The 16,572-nt window shown below is 35.7% G+C and overlaps 1 protein-coding gene and 1 long non-coding RNA gene across 2 annotated transcripts in view; one reads left to right on the top strand and one right to left on the bottom strand.

Moving 5' to 3' along the window:
• The window catches only part of LOC141424026 (uncharacterized), a 219,913-nt gene that overhangs the window by 131,355 nt on the left and 71,986 nt on the right, over positions 1-16,572 (top strand). The window lies entirely within an intron of this gene.
• Positions 1-16,572, bottom strand: part of Slc15a5 (solute carrier family 15 member 5) — an 80,059-nt gene that overhangs the window by 26,180 nt on the left and 37,307 nt on the right. Inside the window, exon 6 of the mRNA XM_074075991.1 lies at positions 6,552-6,740. Within this exon, the coding sequence (XP_073932092.1) occupies positions 6,552-6,740 (189 nt within the window). The remainder of the gene's footprint in view (positions 1-6,551; positions 6,741-16,572) is intronic.

The raw sequence follows: 16,572 nt of genomic DNA, 5'->3' as shown, positions 1-16,572 counted from the left end.
GTGGGAAAAAATAAATTACTCACTTGCAGAGGTTCTATGACACATTCCTGCTATCTTATAGGTAAGGGAGTTAGTGCAACACTGGCTTATAGGTATTTAGAAATATTTAGCTATTTTATTTGTTTATTTAAAAATAGGCTGTGTATCCTAGACTGGTCTTGAACTCAATTTGTAACCCAAACTGCCTTGGAGCTCTCAATCCTCCTGCCTCACCCTTCTGAGTATTGGGACTGCAGGTGTAGACCGCCACACCTGACTTGATTCTTGCCAAATGCAATAGCTCCTACTTGTGCAAGGCACTGTGCAAAGTCCTTTATATGTGATACCCTATTTAAGGACACTGTACTTAGAGAGAGGCAATAGCTGTAGCATTGGGTCTCTGAAATGGTATCTCTTCCTCCCAAGTCATTGTTGGGGTACTAGAAATGATGGTGGAAACATGTTGAAAGAATACCATGGAAGAAATTAAAAAAAAATTTTTAGTTAGAAATAATCTTTTTTGAGATCAGTAATAGGTGAGAATAAGTACATGTGATTTTGTACATACCACATTAATAAAACCATATTAAAATATACATGACAATTTTAGGGTTACAAGTCAAAATATTTGATATTTATTATACTATGATATCTGGGAATTGCTTCAAAATCACACAAGAGGGAAAAAGAGGTTATTAAAATGAGGGTCGAGATGAGGCATATTTGACCATGATTTGAAATGGTTAAAAATGGAAGATGGATACATCAGAGTTTATTAATTTCTCTCTATTGCATATATGTAGCAAAAATTATAAAGAAATACTTTAAATAACATTAACATCTTTGTTTTGAGCCGGTAAATCATTGGATATCTAATTTTCTTGTTACTCCTTAGTGCTTTGCAAATTTTTCAACAATAGGATCATAAGTAAATAAATATTGAAGCTCATTTCTAAAAGAGAGGATAATAAAAAGCAGATGTACTATAAAAACTAAACCTTTCATTTCCTTGTCTACAAGAAGAAAGAAAGGTTATTATCTCCTCCCTCCTTCTCAGGAATATTTCATCCTGGTTTACTTGTACTTTACTTCAGGGAGTTGCATTTGTCTAGCACACCTAATGAGCTTACTAATCCATAAGGAAAATGTATTAATGTCCCTTCCTGCATTAATACAACATATTTTGCATATTCTCCACATGGTTTTATTTTCAACCAATAAACATTTAGGGAAGTCACTAGTTGTGCTCTAGAAAATGTGCTGAGTGCTGGTGCTGGGCTAAGGGTGGGAACAGGTATCAGTTTATCTTTCCCAGATTTAAAGCTCTGGAAGGGCAGAGAGCAGAAATATGTACATTACTCAGAGCAATGCTCAACCAGGCTCTCAGCATCACAAATACTGATTGGAGGTGAGGATAATAACGGTGATAAATAAAACACCACAGAGAAGCGCTTCTAACAGTGGTGGCCAGGTAACACAGCTTTTTGGCGTAGTGTAAATCACCAGCCAGAGCCTGAGGCCAAATCTTCCAGTATTCTTAGGAAGGCCCACAGGAGAGTGTGAAGCTAACAGTGGAGATGCTTTGGGAAGAATTGATTCACAGTTATAGGAAGGATTTGGCTATGAACACTCCTCTCCATAAATACAAGGAGACAAACAATGGGCATAAAGAGTAAGTAGGCCTATTTCTTTCTCTGTGAAAAAGCAGAACTACAAGCCCATTATTACTCTGCTGGTTAATTATTAATCCTATGCTTTTCTCTTGCTAGAACTTCTGGTGCCCTGTATAATTCATGAACACACTTTGCCAGCTCTCTGCCTGCTGGTTAATCTCTCTTTAGTGTCATTTTAGTCGTTTTTGAAAGCTTCCAGTTCCCTTTTATAGGAGTTAGTTTTTCAAGTTTTCAAATCTCCATTTTTAGGCATGTACTAGTGTGTTCTGATCTTTTTCAACTTTAGTGATCATCAACTTGATTTTTTAGGCTTCAAGACACTTCTAGTAGCTCATGATAGTCTAGATGTTATTAGCAAGTCACTCACTGTTCTAAAATTCTCATTATACTCTGAAGACACAATAAAAAGTACTCCAAGTATAGGAGAAAGCCAGTCTTCCTGCCAATGAGAGCTAAAGTGTGCCTCCAGATAGTGGCTGGTTATCGATTGCAAGGATGCCACATCGCAGGATATGAAGAATCTACAAAAGATGGGGTCATAACCACCTTCCTAAGGCACCTGGTACTGGGGACTCATTGCTGGAACTCCTTTTTAGTCCAGTTGTTCTTAAACTATTAAGGTGTGTTTACTGCATTTGGTGAGGAGCTATTTTGAACAAGTGGAAAAGTACCACAAGCCCAGAAAATAGAACTTTTTCCTGTCTTCATTTTCAGACCATTATTCCATCCTTGTTCCTAAAAGCTTCGAATCTTGTGTTATCAGTCTATATTACCCATTACCTCTCTTTTGTCCTCTATTTCTTTAAATTAGGAATTTCTTTTTCCTTCATACACTTTATAGTACTGGTCCTGCATTAATTTTTGGCAGTAGTTTTTACACACATGTTGTTCGTCCTTCTAACTTTCCACCCTTCCTTGACCTCCAATGTCCTTGCCTTTCACTCTACCTCAGCTTCTACTCAATTCATGTCCATCCATAGTCACAGCCTGTATCTTATATACCCCAAACTAGAAGTAGGCCAATATGGACACAAAAAGTCTGGCTCACCACCTATTTTCATAAAGTTTTATTGGAACACAACCAAGCCCATTCATTATATATGCATTGTCTATGACTTGATTTGCACTGTGATGACAAAGCTGAATAATTTTTTAAAAAACTGGTCTGTCAAATCTGTTTATAATCTGTCACTTCAACAAATGGTTTTCCAACCATGTATTGAATCAAAACTGCCACCATTCCATAATCTCAGCCTTGTGCATCCCTCTGACTATCACTTTCCATCTTTCTAACCTATTCTCCACTATTAAACTACTCAACTGTAAGTTCTACAATGACAGAAATTTCTGTCTTCCTCCCTCTTTCCCTCTTCCCTCCCTCTTTCCCTCCCTCCCTCCTTTTCTTTCTTCCTTCCCTTCTTCCTTCTTCCCTCCCCCTCTCCCTTTCCCTCCCTTTCCTTCCTTCTTTCTTCCCTTTCCTTCATCCCTCTCCTTCCTCCCCCTCCTTCCTTCCTTCCTTCCTTCCTTCCTTCCTTCCTTCCTGCCTCCTCCCTCCTTCCTTCCTTCACTTCCTTCCCTTCCTTCTTCTGTCTAAAGCTCCCCAAACAGTGTTGGGTACATTGTAGACACCTACATAAAATTTTTTGAATAAACAAGTGTAGGTAATGAGACAGCTGGAGTATGCACTGCTGTTATTAAAACATAGTTTGAAAAATGTTTTACTTTTGTTCATTTACACATGGCTTAGTAAGGTAGAAATATTTGTTTATTGATTCAAAAAGTATGCATTTTTCTTTTTATAGTTTTGGGGGATTGAACTCAGGGCCTTGCACTTTCTAGGGAAGTGCTCTACCACTTGAGCCCTGCCCCCACTCCTATTTTTGCTATTAGTTTGTTTTTCACATAGGGTCTAATGATTTTGCCTGAACTAGCAGGCAAATAGAATAGATCACTATTCTATTCCTTCCACCACCCTAGTAACTGGGATTATAGCAAAATATATTTATTGATAACATACTCTGTATGTGCACCTTTCAGGAAAGAAGAACACAGAGAACTGATGGATGAACCAGGAATAAAAAAAAAAGAAAAATATACTTCAGGGAGCACATGTCCTTTTGGTGAGAAGCATGCAACATGTACACAAAGATAAATAAGATAATTTCAGATTCTGACTGGTGCTGCAAGGAAAAAAGAAGATGGAAGGGGTAGGGCTGTAGAATGAGAAGTGATAAGATGATAGGAGAGGCACCTCCAAATAGATGACTGTTGAGATCTCAGTGAAAAGAAGCCAGGTTTTCAAAACAGAGGACAGGGAAAACCAGATAAAGAGAAGAACAAATGCAATGGCCTTGGCATAGAATTATGTGTGCCACCCTAGAAGCACATATACATTTTTACTGAAGTGGTCAAGGAACAGAATATAACAAAATGTAGCTGAAGTAGTTGACAGAGGATCACATGGAGGTTTCACCAAGGCAAGGTGAATAAAACTTATGTTACCTTACCTTAGGGAATGAGATTCTCTCTCCATAACTCTATTGTGCATCTATAAACAGGGGAATACTAAGATTTATGTTTAGGAAAGATGACAATAGCTATTTTGAAGAGAATGGACTCGTGAGGCAGGGAGAGGAAGCAGGGGGACAAATTAGGAGACTATGGAAGAATCAAGGCTACAAATGATGGTGTTATAGACCAGGAAGATAGTGACAAAGGGACAGTGAGACATGGGAAGGCTTGGGTCTTATTTCAGAGGAAAGACTAAGCCTTACTGTTGGATTGGAGGAGACCAGCAAGGAAGAGAAGGGTCCAGGATAACTTATGTGAGAAAGACAATTCTGTTCACACTATTAGGTCTGCAGGTGTCTAAGTTGCTTATGGTAGAAAAAGCAGGGAGCAGATCTGTGCTGAGTTCTGAGTATAGTACTATCAATTCATGCAAAAGATGATATCAACAGCTAACATGACAGCTACTAACTATTGGGTGCTGTCTGTATACTAGATAAAGCTTTTTGCTTTATCTCACTGGGTCCTTTAAACAACTCTTTCTCATTTTATAAGTGATAAGAAAGGTCCAGAAACACAGAATAGCTTCCCCAAGATCACACTGCTCCTCAGTGGCAGAGCTAGATTTGAACTCAGTACTGAACAACTTTAAGACCAAAGAGCCCAACTGTCATGCTGCACTGCCTCCTACAAGAGGAAGACTTGATTTTATCAGGCAAAATGCCCATTCACAATTCATATCACTTCACTTTCAAGTAATGGCCTCTCATTCCTGTTCCCATTGACTCTTACCTTAATGCTGTAATATAAGGAAGAATGGTAATTATCTCCGTTTTAAAGATCAGAAAGGTGGAAGATAAATGAGTTTCCAAAGTCACATAGTAAGCGAAAGGCTGGAAATCAAACCAAAGTCTAGTCTCTGGCCCATGACCTCTTTAGCTGATAATATTTGACTCAGTTAGACTCAGTTTTCTGATGGGTAATAAAAAAGGGGTGGACTGAGTGGTTTATAGCACATGCTTTGTCTTTTTAATGGCAAATGGCTGGTTTCTGGATGTTGAACCACTATTGCAAAGCTGGCTAGGACTTTCCTTAATATATTTACTCATTACTTACTCCACATGTTCCCAGAAAATTTTGGCTGACTACTTCCAAGAATTTTCTAAAAACAACATGAGGAAAAATCACGAACACTTGCATAGTAGCATTTGTTTATACTTCTTTTATATTTCATGTAGTAATCTGACCATGATAAAAAGCTCATGAAAAACCTTATTCATGAGCTCATGAAAAACCATTATGACATTATTTAACATAATGAAAAATATGCATGATGCACATTTACATATAATGGTACAACTTTATTTTGACTTTTTAAATGAATTGTTTTGGTATCATATATGTGCATATGTATGCGTGTAAGTACATATTTATTAAATATATTCTTAAGGAATTTGGAGAAAACGTTGAGTCATTGAAGATTTTAGGCACAAATACAATGATTAGAATTGTTATTTAGCATGATTACTCAAGATTATGTGCTGGTTGAGAGAATGGGGATGGTATTCGAAGTGTGAAGTAGTTAGAGGTTATAAAAATATTCTCAGCAAAGTATAATGATGCCTTGAGTTACAATTAGGACTCCCATCGTAGGGATATACAAGGAGGGTAGAGACATAAAATGTGACTGATGGCACTGATAATGTCTGTACACATATACCCAAACATTACTGATTACAGGAAGCTACTGAAATATTGTGATCAATTTTAAAGTTGTATGTTTAATTAATATAAGTAATCTAGATTATCCAGAAACCTTGATATTTAATAAACTTAATTGGAATCTTATGAAATACTAGTGATCACATTTAATCTAGTATAATTTAATTTAAAGACATTGAGTTGTCAGGAAAATCAGGTCAGATTTTCATTTCATTTGCATGTTGATACACTGTCAAAGTACTTTACATGTCATTTGTGGAGGGAGTGTGTGTATGAGTTTATCTCTGAGTGAGAGGGAGGGAGGAATAGAGGAGATAAGACAAGTTTTCACCTAAGTGTGTTGAGTTGTCTTCTAGATTTTAGCCAAGTTATTTTTTCCTTCTGTCCTGTATTAGACTAAATGGTTACTGCCTCTAATCAGGTCAGTAGATCTTTCCTTCCACCTACACCCAGGCAGAATTTATGATTGTTTTGTATAGCTGATAGAGGAGTAACAAGAAAAGAAACATTTTTTTTTAAATGATGGTAATACATAGACTTCTTTAAAGCACTCTGGGTAATACCCATAGTGAACAGATCACCTGTCACGTTAATTGTTCCTGCTCAGGTGGTGTGCTCTGTGTGAAGCTTCAGTGTTTTCTAACATTACTTGATAAAATTGTTACTCACAGGCTGGGTTTACCAGAGTTTCAGCCACTCCAAGTAAAACGTATTGAGGAACGAGGTGTAAACAGGGCATGGAAGATGCAGTGTCAACTTGGCCTGAAAGAGGCTGCTCCACCAGTGGGAAGTGCTTTCTGTGTATCTCAAGGAAGCCAGCAAGGGTCACAGACAATGCCGCACAAACATTTCCAGCAACTAAAGGAAAAGAATGCAAAAGAAAAACAAAATCAAGGAAGAGTTAGAAATCAGTGAAATAAGCCACAGCATTTCTTGTACATTGGCACCAGGGGTTGTGTCCACAACAATTTTTCTCCCTTTGCAATATCCAGATGCCAGCTAACTGTGCTGTGTGGCCACCCAGAGGCTGGGCTTCAGAAAGGCCTGAATTCACTCCCCGTTGCTTGACTCACTGGCTCTGTGATCTTGTACTCGTTGCTTTAGTTGATTACCACTTTTCTGAACTCTAGGACGGGACAATGATGCTTATTTTGTAGGGTGCTTGTGAGAATTAAATAAGATAGCAGCCTGTTATTATTCTAAGGATTCCTAGTAGCAAGTAGAAGGGATTATTATTGAAGAGAAAGCAATGGGCTTAAAATTTTATCCCTAGACAAAATATATCACTCTAGATAACTTTTAAAAAAGATACATTCAAATCAAAAATGATTTTGGGGAAATTTAAAACAAAATTGTCATACAGTTTAAATTATTTAAAAATGATTTTGAAATGACTTGAAGGCATTATCAATCTTTAGTTTTTTTTTTGTCATTTTTCTGATCTTTGTGAAAAAGTATAGCAGCTATTAGATGAACTAGAAAACTTTTGTTAGGAGAAAGAAATTTGAAGAGGTAAATTAGAAAAGTGAGAGTATACATGCCAGTAATTACTGACATAGTGGTCAAGCTTTTTCACTTTATGCAATAATTTGGTCGCAGATGAGTAGGAATTTTGTTACAGAGTTTGTACCTACTATGACCATTTTATTTCTCAATTTATCATTCATATGACTGGACTTAATCCTATTGGAGCAGAGGCAAACTTTGGCTTGATGGAATTTACTTGAAATTTAGAGATAGTCACATTTTGCTAACTTGCATAAAATTTTAGATAAGGCAAGGCTTTCAATTCAGAAAAATCAATCTCATGTTTAAATAGCTTCGTGTTTGTTTTGGTTGATAGAGAAACTGGTAGGTAAATTTTTTGATTGTATCTCAGCATTTAAATGTATCCATGAGACTGTTCTTTACTGGTTCCCAAGAAATGGAAGGTTTAGAAAAAGAGGAAGCCTGAATAACACTTCAAAACTTAGAGGGATTTCTTATTTATTAGTATTTTAAATTTAGTTCAATAAAGGCCCATTCATAGTGAAGTAGAGAGTTATGGTTCTGTGAGCAGCTCATATAAAAGTAGGAATTTCATATGTTATCTGTCTTTAAGATAAAATTCATCACAAATTTGCATTTACCTAGATTATTTAGCATGTTATAAGCAAATCATAAATAGTACTAATATGTCAATTCAATTTAATGTTTACTCTGTTCCTGCTATACCCAACATAGTATGCTTGGTTCAGTGGGGAAAAAAAGGTGAGTGTCTGTTCTCAGTCATTGAAAATTCATATCTTATTTGGGAAATATAAAAAACAAAGGCTTATTTCTAGATAGAGAGGTGAGAGACATCATCTTATACTTTAAAGAGAGAAGAGTTCCAGTATGAAAAGGCAGAGACATTGGCAAAGACATAGAGCGGTGAGAAAAATCAGATGAATTTTTAGAATGGTGAGAAACTCAAGTTATTTGGAAATCAGAGAAGAAGTTAGATTGGGGTCTGATCATAAGAAACATTCAATACACTTTGAAGGAATTTGAGAATTACTGGTGAATGGGATCATTGAAGATTTTGGACACGAGTGAAATGACTACTATTGCCATTTAGGATAATTACTCTCAAGGTCATATGGTAGTTGATGTGCTGGATGAGGAGGTAGCAATTTAGGAATTCATAAGAATTTTCTTGGTAAAGTATATGGGGGCTTGAGTTACAATCAGGAATACCACTTCAAGGAAATATAAAGAAGGTAGGAATACAGGATGTGATAGAATCCACTGATAGCACCATAGCAAATGAAGCAAAGGAGGTGGCAGATGTGAATGCTGATATAAGTCCAGGTGACTGGAAAGATGGTAGTGACAATAATATAAAGGAGATCCATAAGTAGATACAGAAAAATAAGAACTTAGTTTTAGGTTGAATTGGAAGTGGAAAGGGGTCATCTAAATAAAACTGCTCAGAAAAAAAATTGAAAATATGAATCATAGCTCAGGAGATTAACACTAATGACTCATCTATGTAGAGTGGGATGTTGGGGTCAGGTTAAATTGGAAGCGGATTGAAAAAGAAGAGAAAAGAATGTTGAAGTGATGCCTTCAAATGTGACTACATTGGGGGTATGAAAAATAAGTGAAAACTACTGAAATAAGGATGGAAAGATAGGTAGTGTCCAAGTGAAGGCTTCAAGGAGGAAGACAAAACTGATCTTTGGATCTTTTCCTTAAATTTTTCTCCTCCACTTTTACCTATCTTTTTCAAATTCCTCAGATTTGGAGATAAGATCCCTTGTCTTTCTCCTTATCTCCACACAGTTCTGCAGATTCTATTTCCAAAATATAAACTAATCTGTCTCCCTCTGTAGTGACTGCCTTCATTCTAAGCCATCAAAACCATGTCACTCTCATCATTTTTTTTGGCAGTATTAGGGTTTGAACTTAGGACCTTGTGTTTGCTTTTGCTAGGCAAGTGATCTATAATTTGAGCCACACTTGTGACATTTTTTGTTTTAGTTATTTCTCAGATAGGATCTTGCACATTTTGCTTGGGCTGGCTTCAGACCATGATCCTCCAGGGCAGCTGAGATTACAGATGTGTGCCATCATACATGGTTTATTTGCTGAGGTGGGATCTCACTAACTTTTGCTCCAGCTGGCCTTGAAATGAAATCCTCCCAATTTCCACCTCCCAAGTAGCTGGGATTACGTGTCTGAGCCACTGCATCCAGCCTTTACTCATATTTGCACCATACTTACAACTATTGGTCTTCGTCAGTAATGACTTACAAATATTTGAAATAAAATACTTTTGGTATGTTCATTTGTCTCATACTAGTTTCATTTACTTGACTATAAAGTTCATGAGAACTGGAATGAAATTTTTTTGCTCTTTACTACCAAGACAACTGTCCAGGTTCACAGTAAGCAACACACAAACACATATGGATGCATATATCAGTAAATAATCTCAGAATTAAACATTTTGTGGGATAGAAGATAATGAAACATGTGACAAGTCAACTGTATTGATAATGGAATATCAGTTACCTATTGCTTTCAAAAGAACTCCCATGGCAAAACCAGAAAGCAAGGGGTTGGAGCATCAGTAAGTGGTGAGTATGTGTAGTGTCATATAATCTTCTAAGAAGTTTGATGTAAAGAAAAGGAGAAAGTTAAACAATTTGCTTAAGAAGTTAGCAGGATCAGAAGACACTGATTTGTAAGATGTGGAAGACTTGTTCACGTTTCTGTGCAGAGGAAAGTAGCAAAGACAGATAGGAAAAACTGAAGATCTAAGAACAAGAAGTAAATATGGAAATGTCCTAAAGTAGATGAGAGAGGGGAAAGGATTGAGGGTCCAAAATGTATAATCACAGCAAACAATGGAAAAAAATCATTCTTAAAAGAAAAGAAATGTACAAAATGTTTAGAATACAGAGAATGTTGAGGAAGAGAAAACTGAATGTGAGGTGATACATACTATATGATCTTAATCTTGCAAATTAGAGAATAGTTACTTATGGAGAGTGAGTGTATGGGTATAAAATGGAGAGAACCAGAAGGGAGAAGTCTCAACAACTTCTGCTGATGGGCTTAACTAAAGATGAGAGTCCATGGTGAAATTGGAGTTGGAGGATATGATTTGCAGCTAATGTTATTGGTCCCATTTCTGCCTTACAGTGCAAATCTGAACTATCTCAGATAATGGGCAGATAACTCAGTACTTTTCCCGTTATATGTGGTTTTGGTAATTGATACATAATTAGAGTAATATTCAACTATTCAATTTTGTTTAGAGAATTTAAGAGAGAGAACAAGATGTTGGAGCATTTTCATTTTTAATAAAAATTGCAAAAATTCTTTAACAATTGCATTCTTCAATTCATGATTAATTAGAATTACGAGCCTAAAATTATCTTTCTAATTGAAAAGTCTCTACCATCAGAGCTGAGGATGACTCATATTAGCTATGGAATTGTGGACAAGTCACTTTACCTTAAGGAGTCCCATTTACCTTACACAAAATTTGACACTAGCTAGCATGTAAAGGTTAAAGTTCATTGCAAGTTAATATGTGAAGATGGTATTACCTAATATGGTGGTATTTGTTATCAGCTAATATATGTAAAGGTGAAAGTTCTTTGTAAGAACTATACAAGCATATGATAGCTTCAAGGACCTGGTCTACAATAAAAGTAGATATTTATCTGTGTTCCAATATAAAAAAAGAGTATGAAAACTTCCATTTAAGAAGTCTGATTCACTATATAACTTTATCTTTTTCCTCTGATTCCATTTAAAGGATGGGAAAAACATTAAAAAGGTAAAAAGAGAGAGGGAAAAGAGAGAGAGGAGAAAGAGAAGAGAGAAGAGAGGGAAGAGAGGGGAGAGAGGGGAGAGAGGGGAGAGGGGAAAGAGAGGAGAAGGGAGAGAAAAGAAATGCTGTGGACAAGAGACTGAAAAAATGCTTGGAAATTAGAAAGAGAATTGGTACCTGATTTAGCAACAAAAGCGGGAATTACAACCCAAACTACTGATGAAGGAGAGACTTATGAAATATGACTTTAGTCATTTCAAGAATCTTTTAGTAGTGTATGACTTGGGGGCACCAGGTATCCTGGAGGGTGAGGCTAAGACTCTTAAGAAAAGTGGGAAGATGATTGAAATTCTGTATACTGAGCAGTGAAATTCTCAAATCTCCACTTCTACCTCCAGTCTCTGCAAGAGACTGATTACTGTGCACAATGAGTTTGAACTTGCATTTGCTAGGAAGTTGCTCTACCACTTGAACCATGCCCCCAGCCCTGTGTAGAATTTAAACAGTGATGACATTAGACTCAAGGAGTTAGGGTGATGCTGAAAATGGGAAAGTGGTAAAAATTAGGATTCTGAATAGTGAGGCACCCCTTCCCAACACATACCCACTTTACTCTTAGCACCAGGGATATCCTCAAAGCAGAAAATTGAAAGAACCAGTTTCTCAAAAAGCTGAATGACTTCATTAAAAGTATTTTCCATATACTATTTCAATGAGGGGACTCCTCACAATAACATGACTGGTTCCATGCAAAATTATTTTACATGGCATCTCACATTTTGATAACTTCCTCCTATGAAGACATAGTATCCACAGTAGTACTGTTATGTCCCCATAGTCATACTATCGTCAGTCCTGCATGTCCTGCATAAATGCACAAATGAAAATCACCAAACATTTGAGAAGAATTCTCAATATGGAAAAGATAAGAAAACAGGAGGTAGAGGTAATCTGTAGTTAATATCATCAGAGAGATGAGGGAAACCATTGATCCACAAAATGTGAATAAGTTCCTATGAAAAATGAATGATAAAAATACCAAATATGTTTGCTATGATTCAAAGGTTGATAGATCAGTTAGAGGATCAAGCTAAAGATATCTCCAAGAAATGAGAGCAAAAATGAAAAAGAATAAAAAAGTAATATAAACAATACCAGCAGCAAAAACCAACTAACTAGCCTATAAACCCACCAGCCAATCAATCAAACAGGCAAACGAAAATCTCCACAAAATTGTAAACATTCCAAGAGAAAATTTTAAGAAACTTATTGGATTATTTTAGAAAGGTCCAACATCTGATCAACTGGAGTTCAGAATGATAGAGAAAACAGAAGGGAGGAAATTATTTTTTAAAAGTAATAGAATTCTTTTTATGATTGGAATAGTTCACCTGGGTCAACAGTACAATGATTGAAAAAGGTCTTTATCAAGACATAACGACATATAATTTGAGAACATCATGAATATAGAAGAGAGCCTTCCAGCAAGGGGAAGAGGTCATAAAAATGGGAATGAGTATCAGAAGAACACTGGACTTCTCAAAAGAATTCAAGTTTCTTTCTTTGATTCCCCTTTTAGAACTTGAGGGATGAACATGTTGCTCACTGGTAGAGCATGTGCTTAGCATGTGTGAGGCCCTGGGTTCAATCAGGATGCTTCTTTTAGAATTTGAATTCCATGAGCTTTCACCTTTGCTATATAAAAAGCTTTATATTAATAGTTTAGAGTTTGTAGTTTTTGTTCTCTGAGAAAGGCGAGTAATCAATATTTTAGATCTTGTAGACCAGAAGGCAAAATAGAAGATATGCAGGTATTTACATAGTGAGAGAAAATAATTTCTTCCAAATTTTTAATGAATTAAATTCAAAATAATTTCGGTAAGGGAAGTAATGCAATTTCATTTAATTGAAGTTCAGAGTTAAAGTTTCTTATCATCAAGTAAATTGCAAATGTTCCTCTTTGAAAATCATTTTTAGTTTATACATCACACAAAAAAAGATGGCAGACCTGACTGATCCATAATTTGCAGTGGTTGACTAACCACTAGCTTCATCATCAGCTTTAGTTCTGACCTGATAGCAAACTGTGGCTTTTTACCCAGACTACTGCTGCTTGTATACATGAACAAAACCTTAGAGAGCACTGTCGTGGCCTATTCCTCTGTCCTTGACACTCGCAGTGTCCTGACTTACCAGTGCTGTCGGTTTCTCCTGAAAGCTCATTAGACATGCTGATCTTAGGCTCTCCACCCCAGAACAACTGAATCAGAATATGAATTTAAGTTAGAGCCCTCAATGATTCCTCTACCCATTAAACTTTGAGACACACTGTATTAGCATAGACATGATGTAGCAAAATCCAATGAAAGATACAAATTAAATTGGTTTAGGCCATTTGTGCTGCTCAAACAAAATACCTGTGACTGAGTAATTTATAAAGAATAGAAATTTATTTTCTCACACTTTCACAGGTTAGAAAGTCCAAGATCAAGGCTCTGGCAGGTTCACTTGTTTGGCAAGTCTGCTCTCTACTTCCAAGGTGGCACCTTGGACACTGCATCCTTCTAATGGGAGGAATGCTAGGTCCTCACAAGGCAGAAGCCAAAGGAAAAAATGAACAAGCTCCCTCCATCAAGCCTTTATAAAAGGTGGCACCCATTCCCATCCATGACTCAATCACCTCCCAAAGGGTGCACTTTCAAAATCTGTTGCCTTAGGAATTTATGCTTCACCAAGAATTTTGGAGCAGACAAAAACATTCAAACCATATCACTCATTTGCCTAGATGTTTTAGTATAAAGCATATTGTTTCTGCAGGATCTAGATAACTATGTTTTCTTTTAATTTGCTATTATACTTTTGTGCTAATGAAAAATGACTTTTTTAAAATTCAAAGTTTTATTCCAATCTAAATTTATTCCCTTCCATTTTTAATTCTTAACTTGTATGAGATCACAAAGTTTCCAAAGCACAGTACTGTGATCAGAATGCACACACTTTAAACCTCTTACTGATCTGTTTTTACAAGATAATGCACAATGGCTCCAAAGAAGATATTATATTCAAATATATAACATATGTTTTAGTATTGGCTATGTGATTGCAGATAAATCTATAAGATATTTAAAGCTGTTATAGTTTATTCTATTATCCTACCATGTAATAATTTTCCAAATTAGATTACAATAAAAGAAAAGAAAGTCAGAGTTTATTCAAACATTAAGGTTGCACTTGCCATCTCATATTGAAGCAATATCTAATACTAAAAAATGGATACATTAAGATTTTTTTTAGTTGCTGGCTAGATTTATTCCCTGACAAAACTAGGGAGTTTCTATGGGTAGTCTGATGTATGGCCTCTGATATATAAGCTCATGACCATAAGAATTGAAATTCTAGTTAGATCTTAAGAAATTCCCCTTAGATACATAATTTTGGCAAATTTCCGAAATAGGAAATTTATTCATGTGAGAGCGTACTGGTGTCCATGAGCCAGTCTGTGGAGGCAGCCATGATTTTATTGCCATGTACTTGCTGCCTTCAGGGAAGATATATCTCATTCACTATTAGAATGACATATGTTGTTTATTTTCATTGTTTCTGCTATTATTTGTGTGTTTTCATATTTGATCTGAGCTAACATATATCTTCTCTGTTTTATTTTTTTTTAGACCATTGGAACTCATTTCAGGAGATTTAGCTTCAGTTTGCTTTAATTCTTTATTATAGAAGTGGTAACTCATTTACTCAAAGATCAATCAGATGTACAAATGTCTCTCTACAATGCATCAAGGATTGCTTCACGTAGTATACTAAGTATGTCTCCGTCACCTCAAATTTAAATCCAATTTGATGCTAATTTTAACAACTGAGAACATCAACATATTTTCATTAAACAAATGAACAACTGAAATGAGAAACTTATTTGGGATTTTGTTATTGCATAGCTCCTTCTATGAGGTGTTTTGCAATGGGTATATGCTATAATGTTTTTTGGGAAAATTTGTCCATTTCAAAACTGTACAGAAAAAAGTAATTTTACCTGAGATAGTCCTACTTTCAATGAAAATGCCTAGACCCCTAACTCAGATTTTAGTTTATCAATCACTTTGTTTCCAACCAAAAACAAAACTTCATGTGATAGCCAATTTTTTTTTAGCACTAGTAGAAAGTACTGGTTACGTATAGAGGTACCAGCACCTTGGTTAACCTGCATCATAAAAGACTTTTAGTTAGAATTTGAATTTTGAGGTTATTTTAAAGATGGTCTTGCAGATATTTGAATATATTTAATCTGCATTTTAATTTAAATGATATCTAAAAGTAAGATAAATTAATTCCTAATGGTTGTACCCTTATTTTTTTTGTAAGACTTAACAATCTTAATTAGGCTAATTTTAGTCAGATTAATAGTTGTATGTGTCTGCACTAACTACTGAATGTCACATGCTACAGGATTTTAATTAATGCTAAGGAAAGGAATTATATATGATGTAAATATGTTGAATCATGAAAGGATAAAATGAATCATGGCCAGTTATGACAGAGGATTAATCACAATGATGTCACTAACTCTAGACTTTTGGTGAATTAAAGTTGGTATTTTTTAATTTATTTTTTGCAGTGATACTGGGGTTTGAACTCAGCATTGGCTTTGAACCACAATCATCCTACCTATGCCTTCTGCATAGCTAGGATTAGAGGTGTGTGCCACAAGTATTATTTTTGACTTTTTACAATTTCTAATTTGACCAGCGGGGTGAGAATTCCCATCTCTCAAGTTGTGATTTTGCATGTTAAACGTTATCCATTTGCCTTATTACATGCTTCCTTTAAATATGACAGTCCCTGGAATGGGGGTGAATGAAGATGGAAGGGAGTGGAACAGTTGTAAGGAGTAACTGCCTGTTGTGGTGACAAAGGGTTTTAATTTACTTCAAAGTGCTACTTGGAAATAGTAAAGATTCCAAGTTAGCTCTAATAATTTAACTTTTATAATCTAACAACTATGTATAGTTGATAAGTGGAATAATTCCAATAAAAATGATTATGATGATAATAATAATTATAAAATGTCTTAGAATACCTCGATTCAAATGAAATTATCTTTCTCACTCTTTGTCCAGAGGGTAACATGTGTACAAATGTAATGGGTATATGAAGGTCCTAGGTTCAAACGAAGAACTCATGATTATACATCCATTCATAATTGATATACCTATGTACTTCATTCACATCTTCAGGTACTTGAGTTCAAAGTGAAAGGAAATTTTAGTACTAGAGTCATTCAATTACGTAAATGAGTATTAAAAGGTACCCTAGGTTTGTACTTTTATGTCCTGATAAAACTTGCCTCATAACCATAGCCAGAATATGGAAAAC

This window comes from Castor canadensis, chromosome 6 (assembly GCF_047511655.1).
Source record: "Castor canadensis chromosome 6, mCasCan1.hap1v2, whole genome shotgun sequence".
Lineage (NCBI taxonomy): Eukaryota > Metazoa > Chordata > Mammalia > Rodentia > Castoridae > Castor > Castor canadensis.
This window is presented reverse-complemented; position numbering and strand designations above follow the sequence as displayed.